This window comes from Anolis sagrei, chromosome 2 (assembly GCF_037176765.1).
Source record: "Anolis sagrei isolate rAnoSag1 chromosome 2, rAnoSag1.mat, whole genome shotgun sequence".
In the NCBI taxonomy this organism is placed as follows: Eukaryota; Metazoa; Chordata; class Lepidosauria; order Squamata; family Dactyloidae; genus Anolis; species Anolis sagrei.
The window spans coordinates 2,288,241-2,313,012 of record NC_090022.1 but is presented as its reverse complement, the minus strand read 5'-3'; the positions used below and the strand labels follow the sequence as shown (position 1 = coordinate 2,313,012).

The window sequence follows — 24,772 nt, the reverse complement described above, 5'->3', positions numbered from 1 at the left end:
ATTCATCTTTGCTTAGCTTTTTCTTCTGTGAGAACCCTAAACCTCTGGTAAACAGTGCAAAACATCTCTACTGATAAAGGGATTGTCTATCTGTCACTCTCACACACAAAAGGGATTCCATGTCTAGGCTGGGAGATCGCTAGAGGGATATTTACTAATGGTACTGGACTCTCTGTTCCCAGGGTTGGATGTAAATAGAAGGGAAGGGGACCAGGTGCCTTCACCATACATTTGAGACACTCTGAATACAGCAGACCCCAAAATATAATTTTGTGAAAGGTTTGGGGTTCCCTTGCCAGGTCCTCCTGAGTCTTTCAGGGGCTTCCAAATGGTGGAACTCCAGGTCCCGGGTCTCTCCCTGCATCCCCTTCCTCGCCTCCTGAGCACTCAGAGCCTGGCCAGGCCACGAGAGAAGGTCTCCTGGAAAGGGAGAGGCCTCTTCTCATCCAGAGGAAACCAAAGTCCTGGCCACAGAGTCTCTGGGTTTTGCATTCACCGAGTCTTCCTATTAACAGCCAAAGATATTCTGCATTTTGTTGTCGAAGGTTTTCATGGCCAGAATCATAGGGTCGCTGTGAGTCTTCCGGGCTGCATGGCCATCTTCCAGAAGCATTCCCGCCCACACCTCTCTATGGCAGGCATCCTCAGAGGGGTGAGGCCTGTGGGAAAGCAGGCAAGTGGGGTTGATATATCTGTGGGAAGCCAGGCAGGAAGCAGCTAGGCTTTGGACCTGCAAGGCCATTTAATGCTAATGGAAACATCCATGCTTGCCTCCAACAGACAGGAGTTCTTTCTCTCTCCCAGCCTGGGCATCCCTCCACAGGGATGTATGTCGACCCCACTCGCCCAGTTTGCAAGAGGCCTCCCTTCCAATCTCTGAGGATGCCTTTAGCCAGAGAGAGATGTAGGAAAATTGTCAGGAGAAAATGCTTCTGGACCTGGCCAGGCAGCCCGGAAACTATTCACAGCAACAACCCAGGGATGCATGTTGTGTCTTTGAGAGCATCTGAACCATTGGCCTCCCAGAGAGAGAGAGAGAGAGAGAGAGAGGAAGAGACCCTGGCCCAGTGGTTCTCAGCCTGGGGTCCCCAGATGTTTTTGGCCTACAACTGCCAGAAATCCCAGCCAGTTTACCAGCTGTTGGGGTTTCTGGGAGTTGAAGGCCAAAAACACTCCTGGGGACCTGGCCCTCCCCTTTGGCCTCCCTCCCAACCACAGAGGATTCCTTCAGCCAGAGATAGATGTAGGAGAAATGTCAGGAGAGAATGCTTCTGGAACCTGGCCAGAAAACCATTCACAGCAACAACCCAGGGATGCCTCTTGTGCCTGTGAGAGCTCCTGAACCATTGGCCCCCCAGAGAGAGAGGGAGAGGGAGAGGGAGGGAGAGAGGAGCCCTCCCTGCCTCCCTTGCCAGGCCCGTCCTCCCTCCCTCTCCCTCCGCAGGGACCCCTCCCCAGGCTGGGCCAGGAAGGAGGAGAGGCCAGACCTCCTCGGGAGGAGCTGCAGTCTGTGTCTGTCTCCCTCCCTCCTTTCTGCAGCGCGGCTCCTTTAAGGCCAAGCCCCGCCCCTCTTTGGGCACACACGCCTCCTCCTCCCGCCATGACAGCGCCGGGCGGAAGTAGGCCTCCGGGGTGACGTCACGGCCAGGCCATTGGAGACAGTGGGAAGGGGGGAGGCTTCCGCGGGCGGAAGTGAGAGCGGCGCTTCTTCCGGTTGGGCCTAGCCGAGGGAGAGGCAGCCAGGCTTCCCGGAATCCGTGTGTGAGTGGAAGGTGAGGGAAGAATGGCATCGCGAGTGTGGGAGGGAAGGATGGGGTGGGCAGAAGACTCTTCTGAGACTCCTCGGCGGCCTGCTTGTGGCCTGGCCTCCTCCTGGGATTCTCACAGAGAAGAGGAAGAGGTAGGCCCAAGGGAGGGAGGCCTGAGGCCTGTGCTCGGGAGTCAGGCTCAGCCTGGGAATCAGCCTTGGAAGGAAGGGGGGCCCCCTCGGGAAAGGCCCCTGACACTCCTCCCTCCCCTTGCCGCCTGCTCCCCTCAGGAAAGGCCCCCAAAGGGCGCCAGAGGAAGGAAGGAAGGCAGGAAGGCCGCTCCCCTCACCCCCAGCCTCGCCCCCCTTCCAACCCCTCCCCTTGTCGCCTGCGGGCTCCCCGTGTGCCAGGCTGGGCCCACATCCGTGCCTGGTGGGCTTCGCAGTGGCCTCTGGGCGAGGGGGGAGGCACTGCAGCTCCCTCCCAAACCCCACCTGGGGGCAAAGGGGGTCTCGGGGGTGGGGATGGGGTCCTCCTGCCAGGCTGGGTCCGGGCCCCTCAGCAGTGGGGGTGGCCGTGGGCTCTGGAAGAGGGAGCCAACTGGGAATTGGCTCCCTCTATATTATTATTATTATTATTATTGTTATAACTTTATTTGTACCCCGCTAGCATCTCCCAAGGGACTCGATGCGGCTTACAACAGGCCGAAGCCACAGAACAACAATACAACAAAACAATACAAAGCAAATTAAAACAGTTAAGCAAGTAAACAAAACAGTAACAATACATCAGACAATTATTAAAACTGGGCCGGCCAAAGTAGTGGGTACAGGATTAAAAGTGCTGATATTGTGGGAGGAATATAGGGTTATAACATAAGTGCAGTGTGCAGTGTGCAGTGATCGTGGTTCTACTAAAGTGCATCTGGGGCTTGGTGTTGAGGTTCCTAATCTGAAAAGGCACATCGGAACAGCCAGGTGAGGGAAGAATACAGACAAGGTGACGGGTTGGGGAGCCAAGGAAGGGGGTGAGGGGAGCGGCAATACAGACAAGCAGATAGATAGATGGATAGACGGATAGACGGACAGAAACATAAATGGACAGACAGAAACATAGATGGACAGAGAGATAGATAGACAGACAGAGAGATAGATAGATAAAGATAGATAGATAGATAGATAGATAGATAGACACAGAGAGAGAGAGATAGACAGAGAGAAAGATAGATAAATAGATAGACACACACACACACAGATAGACAGAGAGATAGAGAGAGAGAGATAGTAGATACACAGAGAAAGATAGATAGAAAGATAGATAGACAGAGAGAAAGATAAATAGATAGAGAAAAAGATAGATAGATAGGAGAGGAGGAGGAGGCTGTGCTCAGGAGGCCAGCCCAGCCTGGGAATCAGCCCCAGAAGGGTTGCCTCCTCAGGAGTGGAGGGAGGGAGGCACCCCTCAGGAAAGGGCCCCTGACACTGCCCCTCCAACCCTCCCCTTGTCGCCTGCTCCCCTCAAGAAAGGCCCCCGAGCGCCAGAGGAAGGAAGGCTGCTCCCCTCACCCCCTTCCTTGGCTCCCCAACCCCTCACCTTGTCACCTGCGGGTTTCCCATGTGCCAGGCTGGACCCACATCCGTAGCTGGTGGGCTTCGCAGTGGCCTCTGGGCGAGGGGGGAGGCCATGCAGCTCCCTCCCAAACCCCACCTGGGGGCAAAGGGGGGATGGGGTTCTCCTGCCAGGCTGGGTCCGGGTCCCTCAGCAGTGGGGGTCCCCATGGGATCTGGAAGAGGGAGCCAATTAGGAATCCCTCGGCCACAAACAACATCTATACAGACAAGGTCATAGAGAGACTAGCGGTCCCCTGCCACGCGTTGCTGTGGCTCAGTTTGGTGATGTGGAAAATAAAGTAATGAGAAAGTGTTGGTTTCTAATATATGTCATGTCTTTCTGCTTGTGGGTAAACAGTATTTCTTGATGTTTCTTTGACAGTGTTGATGTGGAAAGTGTCTGGTTTGCCCACCCTGGAACATGCAACATGCAATTGTCCATCTTTAGGAGTCCCTTTCAAATCTATAATACTTCATCTGTGTGTGTGTGAATCATATATATCTCTATCTATGGCTGGATGGCTCTCTGTCAGGAGGGCTTTGATTACGTTTTCTTGCCCTGGTGAAGGGAGTTGGGCTGGATGGCCTTACGTATTTTCTGTTGGTCATGGGGGATCTGTGCGGGAAGTTTGGCCCAATTCTGTCATTCATGGGGTTCATTCACAATGGTCTTTGATTGTAGGTGACCTATAAATCCCAGTAACTACAACTCCCAAATGCCAAAGTCTATTTCCCCCAAATTCTATCTGTGTTCATATTTGGGCATATGGAATATTCGTGCCAAGTTTGGTCCAGATCCATCATTGTTTGAGTCCACAGTGCTTTCTGGATGTAGGTGTACTACAACTCCCAAACTCAATGTCAATGCCCATCAAACCCTTTGATCATTTCCTGTTGGTCATGGGAGTCCTGTGTGCAAAGATTGGTTCAATTCAATCATTGGTGGAGTTCAGAATGCTCTTTGATGGCAGGTGAACTATAAATCCCAGCAACTACAACTCCCAAATGACAAAATCATATTTTTTGAGTGATGATCACTCTTTGTGTTGTGAGATGTTTTGTAGCCAAATTTGGTGTGATTTCGTTCATTGGTTCTTTTGTTTTCCTTCTCTACCTCTTTCTTTCTTTCCTTCTTTCGCTCCTTGGTTTCATCCTTCTCTCTTTCCTTCATTCCCTCCCCCTTTCTTCCTTTGCCTCCTTTCTTCCCTTCCTGTTTCCTTCCTTCTTTCACTTTTTATTTCCTTTTCTCCTTCTTTCTTTACCTCTTTCCTGCCTTTCCTGCCTTTCCTTCCTTTCTACTTTCTCTTCCTCCTTCCTTCGGTACCTCTTTCTTTCCTTCCCTCCTTCCTTCCTTCCTTCCTTCCCAATGCCTACCTAACCCTTCTCGTGCTTTCTGTTGGGTTATGGGAGTCCTGCATGCCACGTTTGGTTCAATTCCATCGTTGGTGGAGTTCAGATTGATTTGATTTTAGGTAAACTAAATCCCAGCAGCTACAACTCCCAAATGACAAAATCATTTTTTTAGCGTTGATGGGTGGGGGGCGGGGCGGAGGAGGAGTGTAGGGGTGGGGCATCGGTGGGTGGGGCGGGGCATCGGTGGGTGGGGTGGGGCTTCCGCGGAGGGGGGTGGGCGGAAGAGGAGGAGTGTAGGGGCGGGGCGTTGGTGGGTGGGGCGGGAGTGGACAACAAAATACAGGGAATGGGAGTGGACAACAAAATCAAAATTAGCTTATTTGTGGATTTTGACAATCAGAAATCCAGATAGGGCACTTGACCGGATAAACCTACATTTAAAACAATTTGGAAAAATAACAGGCCTAATAATTAATCGGGAGAAAACAGAGGTAATGGCAGTTTGACTCGCTAGGGTTTTTCCCCCACAGGCTCTCTAGTGTCCTCTTCATTCACTTCATTGCTGCCAGCTCCTCGTTGAACCAGGAAGATGGTTTAGCTTGGCTAATTGAGAGGGGACATTCTGGAACAATCGTGTCTATTGCCCTGGTCATTTCCCTATACCAGTGAGTGACGAGAGCATTGACAGGATCACCAACTGAGGAGGCGGGAATATCCCCAAGAGCCATCAGGAGTCCATCCGGATCCATGAACCTCCTGGGGCAGATCATCTTAATGGGTCCTCCACCCCTGCAGAGGGTAAAGGGTGCAGTAAGTCTAAACTTGATCAGGAAGTGTTCGGTCCATGGCAACAGAGAGATGGTTAACTCCTCTATCCCGCCACCTTCCTCCCATCCCTGACAGAAAACCAGATCTAATGTGTGTTTGGCACAATTAGTTGGGACAGCCTCATGGTCGCCATGGAAGACATGAAGTCCTGAGCTGCTCCTGATAGGTGGACTCTGCATAGACCTTGGAGTCCCCCAGCACTATAAGCTGATGAGACTCCAACACCAGGCTCGAGACCACCCAGCTAGCTCAGGTGGGGAGACTGTAGTGCAGCGAGGTGGTTGGTACACTAACAGAATTCCTATTTTGTCCCGGCCACCAATGCACAGGTGGACACACTCGAACATGGTAGACTGTGGATGGAGCACCTGATCAAGGAGGTGGAATCCCTATAGACTACTGCAACCCCCCTCCCCGTCCTCCAGATTTTGGCTGGTGCTGCACTGAGTAACCTGGTGGACAAAGCTGGGAGAGATTAACCACCCCCCCCCCCATCCTCGTCCAGTCAGGTCTCAGTTATACATGCCAGGTCTGCTTGCTCATCAAGAATTAGATCTTGGGTGATGTTAGTTTTTCCATTAACATAATTGGCGTTTAACAGCACCGTCCTTAAGCTGGAGGAACTGCCAACCTGGGTATTCAGATTTACCATGTCAAGAGATCGTTTTGGAAAAACCAATGTTCTATTATAAATTTTGGGTCGAATTAATTGCTTGAATCTCCCTTTCCTGTATCTCCCCATCCCAATCACTGGCCCCTCCCCACGGAAAGGCCATACCTCCCCTCCTGTCCTGAGACGCAGCATATGATGTTTGAAGATCAACTTCTACATTATTATATAGGCCTGATCCCATCTTTTCCTCCCCCCAACTTCCCAACTTTTGAATCGCTCAATTGGTTAATATGTTCTTAGATGGGTTATTGATTTTGTTTAATAATAATAATTCATAACCCCTTTGGTACTAAACTTGGAGAGTGGCCCCTGGTTAAAAAAAAAAAGGTTGGGAATCAGTGCACTAGATCAGTGGTTCCCAAACCTTTTTGACCATGGACAACTTTGACCAGGGACCACCTGACCAGAGACCACCTTGACCAGGGCCCACATTACCACGCACCACTCTCCAACATTAGTATCAAAAGGGTTACGAATCAGTTCTTGGTTAACGTTAGATTCGGTTTGATTATTTGGGGTGCTGATTTAGAAAATTGCATTGGATAGACCACATCAGCTCTAGTTTCAGAAACAGAATGTATGTCACCCAGTAGTCCCCATCTGCTCACCCACAGAAAGCCATATTCAATAATCTAGAGCTGATATGGTCTATCCAAGGGAGCGGGGATGATCACCGAATGGCAGGCGGGGATGGTCAGCGAGTGATGGGTGGTGTGGTCAACAAGTGGCGGGCAGTGTGAAAGAAGCAGAAATAAAATAAATAAATCAAGAGGAAGGAGGCTCGCGGGCCAGATTTTTGTCTTCATGGTCCACTGGTGGTCTGCGGCCCATGATGTGCTGCCCTCCCCTCCACCTAGTGCAGAGGTTGATGCAATTCCAGTCTCCAGGTCTGCATTATCATGCCTTTGCTTTCAAATAAATTACAATTAATGGGCCATTAATAAGAACAATTTAAAATAGTAAAACCTAAACAATTGTGCTTCGGGAACACAAGCTATTTTTTAAAATAAAATACATTTTTCAAAACAGACACATCACAGTCCGGAGCTGGAGGTAATCCATGGAGCCCAGGGTGGCTGCAACACATATATAAATATAGTAAATATATAAATAAATAAACACATTCACTGCTCCCCATTAATGAGCAAAGGAAGGGCGGGAAGGATGTCAATACCTTCTGGAGGCAGGAAGGGGAGGGCAGGGGGGCCTGCAAAGAAAGGAGGGCAGGATGGACTCAAAAGGAGAAGACTCAAAAGCCACATGGACGAAGAATCCCTGCAGCCTCAGAAAAGTTAGCATCTGGCCTTCGAAGGAGGAGAAGAGCGTGCTTCCCCTTTAAAATCATGTGTCTGTTTCCTGCAGGATTCTAGAGTTTGTAGTTGAGAGAGGCCCAGGACCCCCCTGGCTGAGAATTATAGGGGCCCCTCCCTGAACACACAAAGAGAATCTTTGGGCACTGTCCCCTTTGTACTTGAGGAGGGATTGTTCGTAGTTCGGCAAATGTTAAAAGTATTTGTCACCTGGCAATGGGCACCTTCCCTCTTCCCCTGGGTTTGCCACAGCACTACACTTCCTCTTAATGTCCCATGAGATCTTTCTCTGAGATTTTCCTCTCATTTGTCTGGCAGGTAACTTCTGAACAAGTACTGCAAGAAACACCTTGTGAGAGCTTTGCCTGAGGAGTGCTGTCTGTCCAAAGTGACTTCAAGATACACAGCAATGACAACATGAAAAAATAAGCAGTAGAAAAAATGTATTTCAAGCTACATACCTCTGCTGTTAAGAGGGGAAATAAGATTTTGCTGTAAAAAGAGAGGCTTGGGAAAGCGAGCAGAAGGCTACAGCAATTAAAAAACTGTGCTGTCCACGAGGTTATATGTGTGAACCCCTGGCATAATAATTAAATTGTAAGTGTAAAAGAATGGCAAGTCCCCTACCTCCCAATCCTAGATCAGACACAGGGGAGAAGTTGCATCAGTGTATGGAATGTGGAAAACAATTTGATAGGAAAAGTAAACTTACTGTACATGAACGGACCCACACAGGGGAGAAGCCCTATAAATGCATGGAATGTGGAGAAGGCTTCAGTCAGAGTGCGCATCTTCATATCCATCAAAGGACCCACACAGGGGAGAAGCCATATAAATGCATGGAATGTGGAGAAAGCTTCAGTCGGCGTGGCAGTTTACGTTTCCATCACAGGACTCACACAGGGGAGAAACCATATAAATGCATGGAATGTGGAAAGAGCTTCAGTCACAGTCACAATCTGCGTTCCCATCTAAGGACGCACACAGGGGAAAAGCCACATAAATGCACAGAATGCGAAAAAAGCTTCAGTCGCAGTGACAAACTACATTCACATCTAAGGACCCACTCAGGAGAGAAGCCGTATAAATGCATGGAATGTGGAGAGAGCTTCAGTCACAGTGGTAGTCTACGTTGCCATCAAAGAACCCACACAGGGGAGAAGCCATATAAATGCATGGAATGTGGCATGAGCTTCAGTCAGAATGGCAATCTACGTTCCCATAAAAGAACCCACACAGGAGAGAAGCCACATAAATGCATGGAATGCGGAGAGAGCTTCAGTCAGGGTGGACATCTGCATTCCCATCAAAGGACCCACACAGGGGAGAAGCCATATAAATGCATGGAATGTGGAGAAAGCTTCAGTCACGGTGGCAGTCTACGCTCTCATCAAAGGACCCACACAGGGGAGAAGCCATATAAATGCATGGAATGTGGAGAAAGCTTCAGTCACAGTGGCAGTCTACGTTCCCATCAAAGGACCCACACAGGGGAGAAGCCATATAAATGCATGGAATGTGGAGAAAGCTTCAGTCGCAGTGGCAGTCTACGTTCCCATCACTGGACCCACACAGGGGAGAAGCCATATAAATGCATGGAATGTGGAAAGGGCTTCAGTCAGAGTAACAAGCTACGTACCCACCAAAGGAGCCACACAGGGGAGAAGCCTTATAAATGCATGGAATGTGGAAAGAGCTTCAGTCAGAGTGGACATCTTCGTTCCCATCTAAGGACCCACACAGGGGAGAAGCCATATAAATGCATGGAATGTGGAGAAAGTTTCAGTCAGAGTGGACATTTGGGTTCCCATCTAATGACCCACACAGGTGAAAAGCCACATAAATGCATGGAATGTGGAAAAAGCTTCATCCACAGTCACAGTCTAAGTTCCCATCAAAGGACCCACACAGAGGAGAAGCCATAGAAATTTATAGAATGTAGAGAACGTTTCAGTCAAGAGTAATTATCTGCATTCTTATCAAAGGATGCACATAAGGGAGAAGCCATATAAATGCATGGAATGAGAAAAGAGCTTCAGTTTGTGAGGCCGTGGTGAAGTCATGTGTAACTTGTTGTCCATGAGGACTCCAAGATCTTTTTCACACATACTGCTCTCGAGCCATGCATCTCCCATTCTGTATCTTTGCATTTCATTTTTTCTGCCTAAGCAGAGTATCATTACAAATACAAGAAATGCAAAGATACAGAATGGGAAAAGTATGGCTTGAGAGCAGTACGTGTGAAAAAGATTGTCGGTGTCCTCGTGGACAAGAAGTTAAACATGAGTCAACAATGTGATGTGGCGGCAGAAAAAGCCAATGGGATTTTGGCCTGCATCAATAGGAGTCTAGTGTCTAGATTCAGGGAAGTAATGCTACCCCTCTATTCCGCCTTGGTTAAACCACACCTGGAATATTGTGTCCAATTCTGGGCACCACAATTGAAGAGAGATACTAACAAGCTGGAATGTGTCCAGAGGAAGGTGACTAAAATGATCAAGGGTCTGGAGAACAAGCCCTATGAGGAGTGGCTTAAATTTCTGGTTATGTGAAAGGAAGTCATAGGGAGGAGGGCGCAAGCTTGTTTCCTGCTGCCCTGGAGACGGAATGGAGGAATGGCTTCAAACTACAAGAAAGGAGATTCCATCTGAATGTTAGGAAGAACTTCCTGACTGTGAGAGCCGTTCAGCAGTGGAACTCTGTGCCCCAGAGTGTGGGAAAGGCTCCTCCTTTGGAGGCTTTTGAACAGAGGCTGGATGGTCATTTGTCAGGGGTGCTTAGAATGCAATTTTCCTGATTCTTGGCAGAATGGGGTTGGACTGGATGGCCCATGAGGCCTCTTCCAACTCTATGATGGCTACTGGGAGCAGGTCTCACTCAGAGGGGCACTTTTCTCAGTATTGCAGCAACCTTCCAAGAGGTTCACTTAACCTCCTCCAGAAAGAAATCCATCACAGGCTTCTAGGATGATCTGTGAAGGTTTGCTGAAATGAGCAGCAGCTGAGATCTCTGGATCAAAGGGTTCTGAAAAAGAAGAGCTCTTTGTAACAGCGCTCCATGCAGTCATGCCGGCCACATGACCTTGGAGATGTCTTCGGCTTAGAAATAGAGATGAGCACCAACCCCATGACTGGACTTAATGTCAGGGGAAAACTTTTATCTTGGTAGCAGGTAACGTCATATCTTCCTTCTTTTGACACGTCTTGGCTCTACTGCCCCTTGGTTAGAATTTTGGGCTCCAGCCATGTACATGTAACCCTTTTCTGGAATTTATTGTATCCTGAATAGTTGACTCTAAATTCTGGACGGACTTCTGGTTTCATTTACGAACCAGGACTTTGTTTGTATCCCTGAATTTCTGGCTTGACTTTGGGACTCTGAATTCGGTTTGTACTCTTGATTTCCTGCTTGTTATTTTATCAACTCTGTTGAATGAACTCCTGGAATATGTCTATTGGATTGTAGCCTTGGTTTTTGTTTCTTCTTGCTCCTGACCTGGATCTGCCATGCTCAACTTGTCTACATTAATTGGACTCTTGACCTTAAGTTGTGTTCATTGTTACTTTGACTGTGTTGCTGCAATTGTATTATTTTAGCCGGTTAAACCCTTGTGCCAGCTGAACTGCTGACTTGAAGGCTGGTGGCTCGAATCCGTGAGACAGAGTGAGATCCCATCTGTCAGCCCTAGTTTCCCATGCGGAGACATGAGAGAAGCCTCCCAACAGGATGGTAACACGGGTGTCTCCTGGGCAACATCTTTGTAGACGTCACATTCTCTTACTCCATAAGTAACTTGCAGTATGTTCTCTGTTCTTTGTAGACATCCAATTCTCTCATACTAAAAGTGACTTGCAATATTGTTTCTGACACGATTAAAAAAAAGCCGGACTCAAGAATTCAGGTTTTTTGTAAGTAAATATGGTCTTGGCTTATCTTGTGTTTGTTTAATAAACCTCAGGCTTTATACCAGGAGAGCTCTGGAACATGAGACCATGAGTCTTGCATTGTGTGTGCTTATCACTGCTTAGAGTGAACCCCTTTTCTGTATTTGAGGCTGTTTAATCCTTTTAAACCCAAAAATATTTTTTCCACACAGAGATAATATAACCATCACGGCATTTGAAAAGGTGCTTGAAAGAGACATAGATTGTCTCAGACCAAAATGTGCACACATTCCAACATGACGTCCATACTATAAGATATTAGACAACATGAAAAGACACATCTGGAAGAAGGCAGATAAAGGAGGAGCGGTAGTTCTATTAAACTAAACAGATTACATAAAATAGGTAGAGAGACACTCAGGAGAGACTTCTTTCTTTAAACCTATCACTAAAGATCCTACAGACAAAATATGTTTCTTAATCCGAACAGTATGTGCAGAAGGACTCACTTTAGAATACATCTCAGATCAGGAATTTGAATTTCTGCAAAAGAAGAATCCCAGAACTCCAGTGTTTTATGTTCTACCCCAATGCACAAAGGAATCGTACCTCCCCCAGGGAGACCAATTGTATCTGGCTCTTCCTCCGTCCTGGAAGCCCTCCCACAGTTTTTGGATTATAATTTACAACCATTTGTACCCCTCGCACAGTCTTACTAAACATTTCATAAAGATCATAGAGGACCTTACCATACCACCACAATCCATCATAATGACTCTGGATATAGCATTCATATAGCACCAACATACTATTAGATCGAACTAGGACAATAATTTTGGAATTACTAAACAAACATGAGCCCCAAACACCAGCTTCTCATATTTTAATGGATTTGTTAGACATTGTCCTGGAATATAATTTTTTCAGATTTAAAACCCACAGATCTTTGGTGTCGCGATGGTCCCATCAGTGCTTTCGTCCCATCAGTGGCAAATCTTTTTATTTTATATTTGAAAGAAACCCACATCCTAAATGACACAAAAAACAGTTTTTTAACCAGATATTATATATTATGGCAGGTTTATCGATGATTTTTTTAATGTGCAAGTCAGAGGAACCCGTGATCCTCTTTAGTACTTGGCTTAACACAATACATGATAACATCAAATTCACTGGTAACCTTAGCCATACAAATATAAACTTTCTAGATGTCATGGTATATAAGAAAGGCAATAAGAAAACCCACGGATAAAATTCCATCATGCATTACAACAGCTTCCACCATCATGCTGCAAGTTGCTTCTGGAATGAGAGAATTAGCTGTCTACAAAGATGTTGCCCAAGGGACACCCAGATGTCTTGCAATCCTGTGGGGAGCCTTCCCTCATGTTCCCCCAAGTGGCCAGCTACTGATCAAAGGACATTTAATAGAATGCCAAGTTTGCAAACTTTGTGCTTTGTTTGTTTTTTCTTTGCTTGATTGTTTTTTAATGCAATACAACTGTTTGGTTCACTCCTCCATGATAAATAAATGCCAACATCATGGTTTAAAAATCAGCTTACCCTATGTCACACTTATGAGATTAAAACACCACTGCCCCCGAGGACGTCACACCAGAGGTCATTACTTTTGAGAAACAATTCAAAGAAAAAGGGCACCCCACAAGTATCATCAATACTGCTATTAGAAAAGTTAAGTCCATAAATAGAAATTATTTACTAAGCCATATGGTGAGGAAACTTAATGACCATATGATATGGTCACTTAGGTTAACCACATCAGGAAAATAATTAGAAAGCACTGGCACTTGGTCAGTGACACTCCAGGATGCAAGAATGTACCAATGATAGCCAACAAATGAAGCCAAAATCTTAGGGACATGATGATCAGATCTGACTTCACAACCCCCTATACTATCAGCACATCTAATCTTAGGGGCCACACGAGTTGCGAGCTTTGTGCATATTGCATTCAATCTCTTAAAGTAAAACAGTTCTCACACCCCACAATGCAACTCAACATACAACTTTGTAATTTCACCAACTGCAGTACAGAGAAAGTGATGTATGTCATACAATGTCCATGTTCACTGCTATATGTAGGCATGGCCTCCAGACCTTTAAAAATTAGAATTCTTAGAAATAAAACCATTGAATCTACTCTTTATTCCCATTTCAGTGAGAAATCCCACTCACACACTAGCTTCAGATTTGGCGCTTTTTAGGAAAGGTAACCACACAACCCCATCAAGACTTACAGAGAATTTTACTTCAGAGAGAGGCTTTTTTTGGATATTCAGGTTACATACCGTTTCCCCAGGTGGGTTGAATGATAGATTAGATCTCTCTTGTTTTCTGCTATTGACCTGTATCTTTATAAAGGGAGGCTTCCATGGGTTTTTGCTCGCACTTGAAAAACTTGCAGACTCACAGCTGTTGAAAGTCCTTGAGCAGAGCCATTCAGTCCTCAGGAGAAAGTAATAAGTGTTTTTAATTCCACACAATGATTGTTGTTATTGTAACTGGGTGCTATTAGAGCATATCTACTTTTGTTGTCCTTTTGAGTCGAGTTAATTAATTCCTTAGAAGAGATCAGCTTAAATGGATGAAATAGCAAAGAAGGGTTAACATTCCAAAAAAGTGATAGCGAGGAACTGTCGAGAACTCACAACATGTTGTGAATGAGAACTTATTGTTTAATGTTTAGAAGGATGTTTTTCTTGATTGAATAATTGATGTTTATATAGATTTTGCCCATGGTACTGATACAATAAAATCTTACTGTATATAATATATACATTGTGTAATTTAGTGTTATAATTGATTTAGTTATTGAACAACTTAACACTTATACGTTGATACATAGATATATGTTGCTTTATCTTTTATACTGTTTAATCACCACCTTTGGCAAAGGGTCCATTCAGATGCACAGCACATCTCCCTAATTACAGAGAATGGAAGACAAAGAATGATGACAACAGATTCATGAATTAGTCGAGATGGACAAATTAACTAAATTGATGAAGTATAGAAGAAGGTTTAAAAGAAACAGAGATTATTTATTTTATTTTATTTTATTTGTCGTGTCAGAACAACCAGTCTAACAGAACAAAGCAAACAAACAGAAAAATACACAACTTGTGAGTTTGGTAGCTGGTTAAATGTCCTTTGACCAGTATCTGGCCACTTGGAGTCTTCCGGTGTTGCTGCAAGAAGGTCCTCCATTGTGCATGTGGCAGGGTTCAGGTTGCATTGCAGCAGGTGGTCAGTGGTTTGTTCTTCTCCACACTCGCATGTCGAGGATTCTACTTTGTAGCCCCATTTCTGAAGGTTGGCTCTGCATCTCGTGGTGCCACAGCGCAGTCTGTTCAATGCCTTCCAAGTCGCCCAGTCTTCTGTGTGCCCAGGGGGGAGTCTCTCATTTGGTATCAGCCATTGGTTGAGGTGCTGGGTTTGAGCCTGCCATTTTTGGACTCTCGCTTGCTGAGGTGTTCCAGCGAGTGTCTCTGTAGATCTTAGAAAACTATGTCTAGATTTAAGTCGTTGGCTGCTGGCTGATACCCAAACGGGGTGAGCTGGAGATGTCTCTGCCTTGGTCCTTTCACTATTGGCTGCTACTTCCCGGCGGATGCCAGGTGGTGCAATACCGGCTAAGCAGTGTAATTTCTCCAGTGGTGTAGGGCGCAGACACCCCATGATAATGCAGCATATCTCTTTAAGAGCCACATCCACTGTTTTAGTATGGTGAGATGTGTTCCACACTGGGCATGCATACTCAGCAGCAGAGTAGCACAGCGCAAGGGCAGATGTCTTCACTGTATCTGATTGTGATCCCCAGGTTGTGCCAGTCAGCTTTCGTATGATATTGTTTCTAGCACCCACTTTTTGCTTGATGTTCAGGCAGTGCTTCTTGTAGGTAAGAGCACGGTCCAGAGTGACTCCCAGGTATTTGGGTGTGCTGCAATGCTCCAGTGGGATTCCTTCCCAGGTGATCTTCAGAGCTCGGGATGCTTCTCTGTTCTTGAGATGAAAGGCACATGTCTGTGTTTTAGATGGGTTAGGGATCAGCTGGTTTTCCCTGTAGTAGGCAGTAAGAGCACCTAGAGCTTTGGAGAGCTTCTGTTCTACAGTCTCAAAGCTCCCTGCTTGAGCAGTAATGGCACGATCATCAGCATAGATGAAGCTCTCTGTCCCTTCTGGCAGTGGCTGGTCATTTGTGTAGATGTTGAACATGGATGGAGCGAGCATGCTCCACTGAGGCAGGCCGTTCTTCTGTTTCTGCCATCTGCTTCTCTGGCCCTGGAAGTCAACAAAGAAGCTCCTGTTTTGTAGCAGGTTTCCTATGAGGCGGGTGAGGTGGTCGTCCTTTGTGATATTATACATTTTTCTCAGGAGGAGGCGGTGGTTCACAGTCTCATAGGCTGCTGACAGGTCTACGAAGACAGCTCCTGTGATCTCCTGCGTTTCAAAGCCATCTTCTATGTGCTGAGTCAGGTTCAGCACTTGCGATGTGCAGCTTTTGCCTTTTCTGAAGCCAGCTCAGACAGGGGTCTATTTTTTCCATAATTCTATGCAAAATAAGTCTCTCCAGAACTTTGTAGAGGTGGCACAACAGGGAGATTGGTCTGTAGCTTTTTGGGTCATTACGGTCTTTGCCTGGCTTCTTGCTTTCCTCCAGATTTTGGGGATCTGACAGGATGCCGTGCAGTTGTTCATCAGCTCCAGCAGCCAGCGCCTTGCTTTGGGACCAAAGTTCTTGATTTGTTCCATCCGTAGGTCATCCAGGCCAGCTGCTTTGCCATTTTTACATTTATTGAGAGCCATGTCCAATTCAATAGATGTAAAGGGTTCATGAAGGCTGTTGTTCTCAATCTCTGGTTGCCTGGCTATTGGTTTCTTTCCTACTTTGGTGGCAAGGTTGGGTTTCCCATTCTTCAAGAGTTGGTGTGCTATCTGATCTGCCTTTTTGTTGGCATGGGTATTAGTTTGTGAGGGGTCATTGGTCAACCGTCTCAGTAGCCTCCAGGCCTTCTGGCTGCTCCTGCCCATGTCGACCTCTGTGATCAGCTTGATCCACTGTTCTTTCTTGGCTTCAGAGATGGAGGACACAATGCTCTGCGCTGCCTGAAGAGTCTGCTCACTAAATGGGTCTTCGTTGTGGAGCCTGTAATAGTTTTCCAACAAGGCAGCTCTTTCAGGGGTAATGCCCTGAAGGTAGTTGGTTCTGCAGCCTCTCGGTATGGAGGCCCGTGAGCAGGTTTTCACGATTTCAATAAAGTGCTCGTATTCCTCAGGGATTGGTGCGGCCGATGTGATCATGTCATCTAACATGTCTGAGAATTTAGTCCAATCTGCCTTTCTGAAGTTAAATCTTCGTTTAAATCGAACTTCCTGAGGCCTTATTGTTGGGAACAGTTGGCATACTATTGGTTGGTGCTGTGTGTTTGGAATTGGTGGTCCCACTGATTTGGTGCATTGCTGTACGATGCTGTCGCTCACAAATAGGAGGTCTGGGTTGTAGCCTCGGTGCCATCTCCTGCTGTTGTAGGATGGTGGGAGCTTGCTATCATGGATGAGTGATAGTTTGTGCAGTTCAGACCAGGAGAGGACAGCCTCTCCATTTTTATCCTCTTGGGCATTGCCCCATACATAGCTATGGCTGTTGAAGTCACCCATTACTACCGCCCTTTGGTGCCTATCAAAATTCTCGGGGGAGGAGAAGCAGAACTCTTCATTTGGGGGATTGTACACAGAGGTGATGGTGATGTTGTTAAGCTCTACTGTTATAACCTCTATATTGTTTTCTTCAGTGTTGTGGGCACTGCTGACTTGGAGGCCTGGTTTGACAAAGACGGCGCTTCCATACTGCGCATGTGGCCTTTCCGCTACTAGGATCATTCCTGGAACTTTGGGTCGTTTCTGTTGTTCATCCCTGTGTGTTTCTTGGACACACAGCACATCACATTTCTTATCTCGGCACAGTTCATAGAGCAGTTGCTCTTTGGCAGCTGACATCCCTTCAGTGTTGATTGAGATTATTGTCATGGTCATGGTTGGTCCTGAAAAGGACCGTTGGTTGTTTTGCTTGCTTGCTTGCATGCTGGTTGCTTCTGTGGCGAGAGAATCTGCCGTCTACGAAGACGTTGCCCAGGGGACGCCCGGATGTCTTGCAATCCTGCGAGGAGGCTTCTCTCATGTCCCCTCATGAGGAGCTGGAGCTGATAGAGGGAGCTCATCCGCCTCTCCCCAGATTCGAACCTGTGACCTGTTGGTCTTCAGTCCCGGCACAGGGGTTTAACCTGTCCATATAGTGACCAAGAGGCTTATAGACTAGAGTTTGTTGTCCGTTACTTTTGTTCTTATTGTGCAAGGTGTGTTTCCTTGTTCACTTTATATTTGTGAAGTAGTACTTTAAAAATGTACCAAAATTATAATTTGCGTAAACGTGCTTTGTTTTGTTTTTCTTTTTTGTCTTTAAATAAATGCTTTTTTAAAAAAATAATAAAGTGTGCTACATCCGCTTTAAAAAAAAGCCAGAGGGGTTCTAGGCTGTCCCAATGGGAGGGTGAGGTCTAGATCCGGGTAAGTTTGAGCCCACTCTCTCCTAGACTTGGATCAGGCCTCCCCTGGAATGATCCTGCGTCCAGTTCCGGGCTGCACAATTCAAGCAAGATTTTGAGATGCTAGAATGTCTCCAGAGAAGGGCGATAGGGAATGGCTGAGGGAGCCGGGGATGTTTAGTTTGGAGGGGGGGGAGGGGGAGGCAACAAGAGAGCCAATATTTGGAAGGATGTCCCATTGAGGAGAAAAGGGCAAGTTCTTCCTGCCTCTCTGGAGACAAATAAAAAGCAACTGATTCACATTGCAGGAAAGAAGCTTCCACCTAAACATTAGGAAGCATTTCCTGGTGAGAAGAGCTGTGCAGCCATGGAAGCGTTGTCCCTTCTCAGGAGCCTCCCTTCCCAAGCCCTGGCCTTCCACCTCCTGGGGACTCCATGTCCCAGAATCCCTGATCTTGGACCAAGGCAGCTGAAGTGTGTTGAAGTCCAAGAAATCTTGGAGGAATCGTTTGGGAATGCCTGTTCCAGAGAGTGGGAGGAATGGCTCTCTTGGACTACAACTCCCAATAAATGCTACAAAAAGTCCTGGAATGGCGGTTGGAGGACCCTGGGAGCTGTAGTCCAAGACAAGAGGTCTCCCAAGTCCTTGCAATTAAAGGCTTTCTTCCTCATGGGATTGCATATGTTTGTGTTCATCCATGGAGACAAGGATTTAGAACGAAACAAGGAAAATATGCATTGATTATCTGTCATCGCTTCAACATGTAGTGGTCACTTCTGATGGCAGTGGTTGAACAGGTATATATTAACTAATGTCCAAAATGTAAAAAAGGTTTCTGTGTTACTACATTTTTAGTCCAGAGTTATGTCTTTGGACTCCAGCTCCCATAATCCTTCCCCACAGGAAGACCTCAGGAGTCTTGGAGGGAGGCCAGGTAAAGAGAGACCCTGGTTGTTTACAGATTTGAGGAATTTGGGCCTTGGGCCTCCTGAGGAGGGATGTCCTTTTCCTGGGCCTCCCACTTCCTCTCCTTTTGTATTGATTTCAGTAGGAACCACATATGGCCGGTACGTAGTAATAACTAATTTTTTGGTACTCTGCCTCCATCTCCCTGAAGGGACTCGGGCTGCCTTACATATGGCACAATGTGCCTAGAACAACACAAAAAAATAAACATACAATACAATAAAAGAGAATACCACAAACAAACAAAACAATTATTTGTACTTAAAACAGTGCCCAATTTCCTGTCGTAGTCACTGTGAATTCGTACAAGTGGTATCTCTGCGCCTGCGCAGTGCAACTTACGCAACCTTCTAGAAAGTAAAGAAACATTTAGCCCTCAGCTAGGCCCGCCCATCTCCCCCCTGAGTATATATAGCCCGTGGGCGGGACTAGCCGACAGTTCTCTTAATCCGCTCGCGTGACAAGCAGCTTTGAGAACCTTCGGTGACTTTTACTTTATTGATTGACTTTTGACCTTTTCGAATTCGGACTGTTTTTTGACGTTTCCCTTTGCTAAGCCCTCTTGCTACGATGACTTCATCATATAAACTTCGACCCGGACTGAATCTGACAACTCTCTGCTAAGCCCTCTTGCTACACTAGGACTGATTTAAGGTACTTCGAACCCCGGACTACTCTCTGACTAATCTCTGATGATGGCCACCACTTCCTTCAAGAAGTGCTCCAAGTGCCCAAACATCCTCCCGGATACTGACGGGCACTCTCTTTGCCTGGCCTGTCTGGGCGAAGCCCACTTAACCCAGGCCTGCCATATTTGTGCCGCGTTCACTCCTCAAACGAGGAAGAACAGAGTCTCTAGGCTTAGAGCGGCCCTTTACGAGAGGGCCCTGATGCCGCTTGAGACCCCTGGCCGTAATGTAGAATGGCCCAACTTACCGTTCCTGGCCTCCTCATCTGCCTTGGTGAAGAAGAAGACCAAAAGGCCTAAATCAAAAGGGGCCGCCAAGTCCCTTCTCAAGGAAAGACTCCTGAAGAAAGGGCGGGAAGACTGCCGAGCTCCGGCCGCGAGATTGCGCCAATCTCGGCCTCCGACACCCGGCCTGACGCGGTGCGCCCTCTGCCAGCGGTCCTTGGCCTTACTGCTGTGGCGACATCGACTCCGCGGGCCGCGCATGCGCCGGCTGTCGAGCTGGTTGCCCAAACGCCACCCACTTCGGCTCCTCCGCTGCCTTCGCCCCCGCCCATCGGCCGGGCTTGGGAGTCTCCAATGGGCCCGACAGCGGCAGAGGCTTCCCCGATCCCGACGCCTCCGCCTCCCTTGCTGACTTGCCAGCCGGAAGTCCCTGCCACCCCGCCCCCTTCGGGGACCGGGGCCGTGGCCAGCGGCGGGGGAGAAGCCGCCTCAGGGGAAATTGCTGATCTCCAGGCAGGGGAACAACCTGCTTCCAGTGAGCCCCTTGTCTCACCGCTACCGGCTCCCGTTCCCCAGCCTTGGCCGCGGAGCTCCTCCCACCAGAGGAGCAGGAGACCGAGATGATCCAGATCTCCCTCCCGGAGGAGCCTGCGGTCTCGACATCGACGGCGCCGATCGGTCTCGAGGCGCACTCGCTCCTCCTCGACGTCCTCATCCTCTACATCATCATCCTCCTCAGGACGCTCGAGGAGGAGTAGGCGGGGCAGATCCTCCAGGACCCCTCGCTGGGGACGCTCACCCATGGCTCCTGCACCCTATCCAGGTTTTTGGCAGATGGGCCCTGCGGGCCAGATGATCTTTGTGCATGCCCCCGTTCCTCCGGTGCCTATGCCCACTGCCCCAGCTCCACCATTGGTGGGGGCCATGGCCACCCCACTGGCTCATCCCTCAACTCCAGTGGAGGGACCCTCGACCTCCTCTCATGATGCTCCGGTACGGGTCTCCGCTTGTGGGCCAACATCTGTGCTGCTCTCTGCGGATGTGAACTCATGCAATTCCGCCCTTGTGCCGACCTCATCCCAACCTTCGCTTTCTGGACATGCCTCCATGCAGCGTGGCCTGCTTGGTGACAGCTCCACTGCTATGAACGCTCCTCTGCCTCTTCCACAAGGTGATTCTACCCCTATGGGACCCTCTGGGCAGGGTGCTGATGACTTGGACACCTCTGACTCAGAGCAAGAGCCCTCTGACCCGGCTCAACATGAAGGGACAGAGAATGCCTCATTTATACATCCGGCTGATGTTAATAAATTTGCAGCTCTCATCGATAGGATGATTAAGGCTTTAGATATTCCCGCCCCCAAGCCTCCCGAACACGTGGAGGACCCCATGTTCCCTTCCGATGAACAGGCGATGACCTCAGCCTCCCCCTTGCCCGCCCTACCTTATCTCCTAAAGCTGGCGAAGGTGGCTGATATGTCCCCTTCCTTAGCTCCGGCCGTCCCCAGGCCAAGGCCAAGGCCGCGGGCAACCTCTTCTCCACCGCCACCTCAATCCGGAGGCATGCATGGCTCCGTGCCGCCAACTTATCTGAGGAAGGGAATGTCTTTGCAATGAAAGGCTTTTTTCCTCATGGGGTCACATGGAGACAAGGATTTAGAACGAAACAAGGAAAATATGCATTGATTATCTGCTACTGCTTTACCCTTTACTGGTCACTTCTGATGGCAGCAGTCGATCAAGTATATATTAACCCAATGTCCAAAATGTAATAAAGAGTCCTGTGTTTTACATCATTAATCCAAAGTTACTTTTTGGACTCCAGCTCCCATAATCCTTCCCCACAAGAAGACTTCAAATGTCTTGGAGGGAGGCCAGATAAAGGGAGATCCTGGTTGTTTATAGATTTGGGGAATTTGGGTTGTTCTGGGTCTTAGGCCTCCTGAAAAACCTGTGGTGACACCCCGGGGGTGTCTTTTCCTGGGACTCCCACTTCCTCTCCTTTTGTATTGATTTCAGTAGGAGCCACATATAGCCGGTACATAGTAATAACTAATTTTTTTGTACTCTGCCTCCATCTCCCTGAAGGGACTCGGGGTGGCTTACATACGGCACAATGTGCCTGGAACAACTAAAAAAAATAAAATAAACATACAATGCAATGAAAGAGAAAACCACAAGCATATAAAGTAATTATTTCTACTTAAAACAGCGCCCAATAACCTTAGGTACCTGGTGAGGCTCCACTAAATCAGATCGGCCAGGACAGAGAACAAGTTATTCAGGTTTGAAGGCCAACAACAGAGGTTCATCACAATGTGGCCAAAATGGATACCACTCGAAGATGTACAAGCATAACTTCACAGAGAAAATCATGACTTTCAATACACTTTCGCAGCTATTCAGACCTTCCATGCCTCCCTCCTGATGGGTTATGGTATGAGCCAGCTAGGATCCGCACCATGATTGGTGGAGGTTCCATTGGCATCACAATGGGAAGGAGTGGTTCCCCATGGCAGGAAGAATGGCCAATTCTTGGAGGGTTTGAAGGTCCATTCAGTTGCGAGGACACCCTGTGGAGGGGGCAAAACTGAGGAGGGAGAGGGCGTGCGTGTGCAGATGATTCCTTGGTTGACTTAATGTCTAATTCTGAAGAAGACAACAGTGCCAGGCACAGAAGAGAAAAGGTGATAATGCCGGCCAGGTACCCACTCAAAAGGCTAATTTATTCATCTTTCCTTAGCTTTTTCTTCTGTGGGAATCCTAAACCTCTGGACACACCTGGCCAGGTAAAGAGTGCAAAACAGCCCAACTGATAAAGGGATTGTCTCATCTGTCACTCACACACAAAAGGGATTCCATGTCTAGGTTTGGGAGATCGCTAGAGGGATATTTCCCGATGGTACTGGACTCTCCGTTCCCAGGGTTGGATGTAAATAGAAGGGAAGGGGACCAGGGGCCTTCACCATACATTTTCTACACTCTGAATACAGCAGGCCCCAAAATATAATTCAATACACTTCTGAAAGGTTTGGGGTTCCCTTGCCAGGTCCTCCTGAGGCTTTCAGGGTCTTCCAAAGAGTGGCATTCTGGGCCCTGGGTCTCTCCCCGCATCCCCTTCCTCGCCTCCTGAGCACTCAGAGCCTGGCCAGGCCACGAGAGAAAGGGAGAGGCCTCTTCTCATCCAGAGGAAACCAAAGTCCTGGCCACGGAGTCTCTGGGTTTTGCAATCACTGTGTTTTCACATTAACAGCCATTGATATTCTGCATTTTGTTGTCAAAGGCTTCCATGGCCGGAATCACGGGGTCGCTGTGAGTCTTCCGGGCTGCATGGCCATCTTCCAGAAGCATTCCCGCCCACACCTAGAATCATAGAATCAAAGAGTTGGAAGAGACCTCCTGGGCCATTATCCAGTCCAACCCCATTCTGCCAAGAAGCAGGAATATTGCATTCAAATCACCCCTGACAGATGGCCATCCAGCCTCTGCTTAAAAGCTTCCAAAGAAGGAGCCTCCACCACACTCCGGGGCAGAGAGTTCCACTGCTGAACGGCTCTCACAGTCAGGAAGTTCTTCCTCATGTTCATGATGGCCCCCCAGGTCGCGGAATCTCCCGCCTTCAAGTTGGTTTAAAACGCAGCAGGGAGTTCCGCAGTTCCGTGGAACGAAGTCGGGTCCAACTGATGGAATGTGCCTCAGCCAGCAGCTCAAAGCAAGGGACAGCATGAAATCTTTCTTCCACTTTCCCCTCTCCCTCTCTTTGTAACAAATCCCCAAATAAAACACTTAACTTTTGAAACTTTAGATCCTTTTTGCTCGATACTTTGTGTCCTTTTACTGACTGCAACTTTTCTAACCTACAATAAGCCTTCCCCTGGGCTCCGGGGAACCGCGAGCTCACTGGGGACGCCTCCCTGGCCTCCCCAGGCCTCTGGAATTGCATTAGTTCAAATTGCGGATACAGAAGTTTTCCCATTTGCCCCCCTTATCCGCCAAAACAACAACATGGCGGATCGGGCCCGTTCAAATTTTATAATCTTCTACATTAACTTCTAAGACTAACTGTTGTCTTGGTTTCCTCATTTTGGACTCCTGCACTCGTGAAATAGTTGTTTTTGTTTAATTATTAAATTCGGCCGAGTCTCCAGCTGACTGTCAAAGTTTTGCCGGCTTCTGCCGCCTGCTCCATCCCGCTTGCTGCCGCTCGCTTCAGCCCAGCTTCAGCCGCCTGGAAACCGCCGCCGATTGCCAAGGAGAAGCCTTGAAAGTGGGGATCGGGCAGGGAGGCCCGACCCCCGGTTGGGAGCGCTAGTTCCACCAAGGACAGGACGATGGAACCTGGCTCTCCTCCGCTCCTGTTTCAGGAAATGGATTGGCCTTTCTCTGGCTAGCCTGATGCATGGGCTGGCCCCTGCCCCCAAAAACCCTTCCGTCCAGACTTTGGGACTTCTAGTTCTTTCCTTTTTTATGAAATAAATAAAATATTTTCTTATTACTATGAATTGGGGTTGGGATGGGTGGTGGGTTGTGATATATGAAATGCCTGTATATTGGTGATGCCTGTGGCCTATGAAAATGAAAAATGTAACCCTTATGGACTCCCCTGTGTCTTCCCCTCTTGACCCTTCACCCAAAAAGAAACCAGCAAGACCAGGAACTGCCTGGGGAAAGAGCCCAAGCCTCGTTCCCCCAAATCACCCGTTGATTAACTCATTTTGCATGGACAAAGCTGCTGACCTCCCCCCATTTCGTCATCGGAGCAAGGCCAACGATGGAGGAAGAGTCAACAGAGCCTCCGGAAAGAAGAGCTGATTAATTCAACCAGGTGCTGTTGATCCCTCGGGCGGTCTGGCATCGATCTAGTTATTCAAATTCCCTGCCAGACTCATCAAGGACAGGAAAGCCTTTGTTTGCCCAACATCA

At 47.9% G+C, this 24,772-nt stretch overlaps 1 protein-coding gene across 1 annotated transcript; it reads left to right on the top strand.

Moving 5' to 3' along the window:
• Positions 1-1,707: 1,707 nt before the first annotated feature.
• LOC132766264 (zinc finger protein 135-like) lies at positions 1,708-15,179 on the top strand. Its single transcript, XM_067464926.1, has 2 exons — positions 1,708-1,772; positions 7,841-15,179. The coding sequence occupies exon 2, from the start codon at positions 8,134-8,136 to the stop codon at positions 9,445-9,447; it is 1,314 nt and encodes a 437-aa protein (XP_067321027.1). The 5' UTR covers positions 1,708-1,772; positions 7,841-8,133; the 3' UTR covers positions 9,448-15,179.
• Positions 15,180-24,772: the final 9,593 nt, after the last annotated feature.

What these genes read in the sequence shown, in the direction of transcription:
- LOC132766264 (XM_067464926.1), top strand. Translation starts at nt 8,134, where the DNA reads ATGGCAAGTCCCCTACCTCCCAATCCTAGATCAGACACAGGGGAGAAG.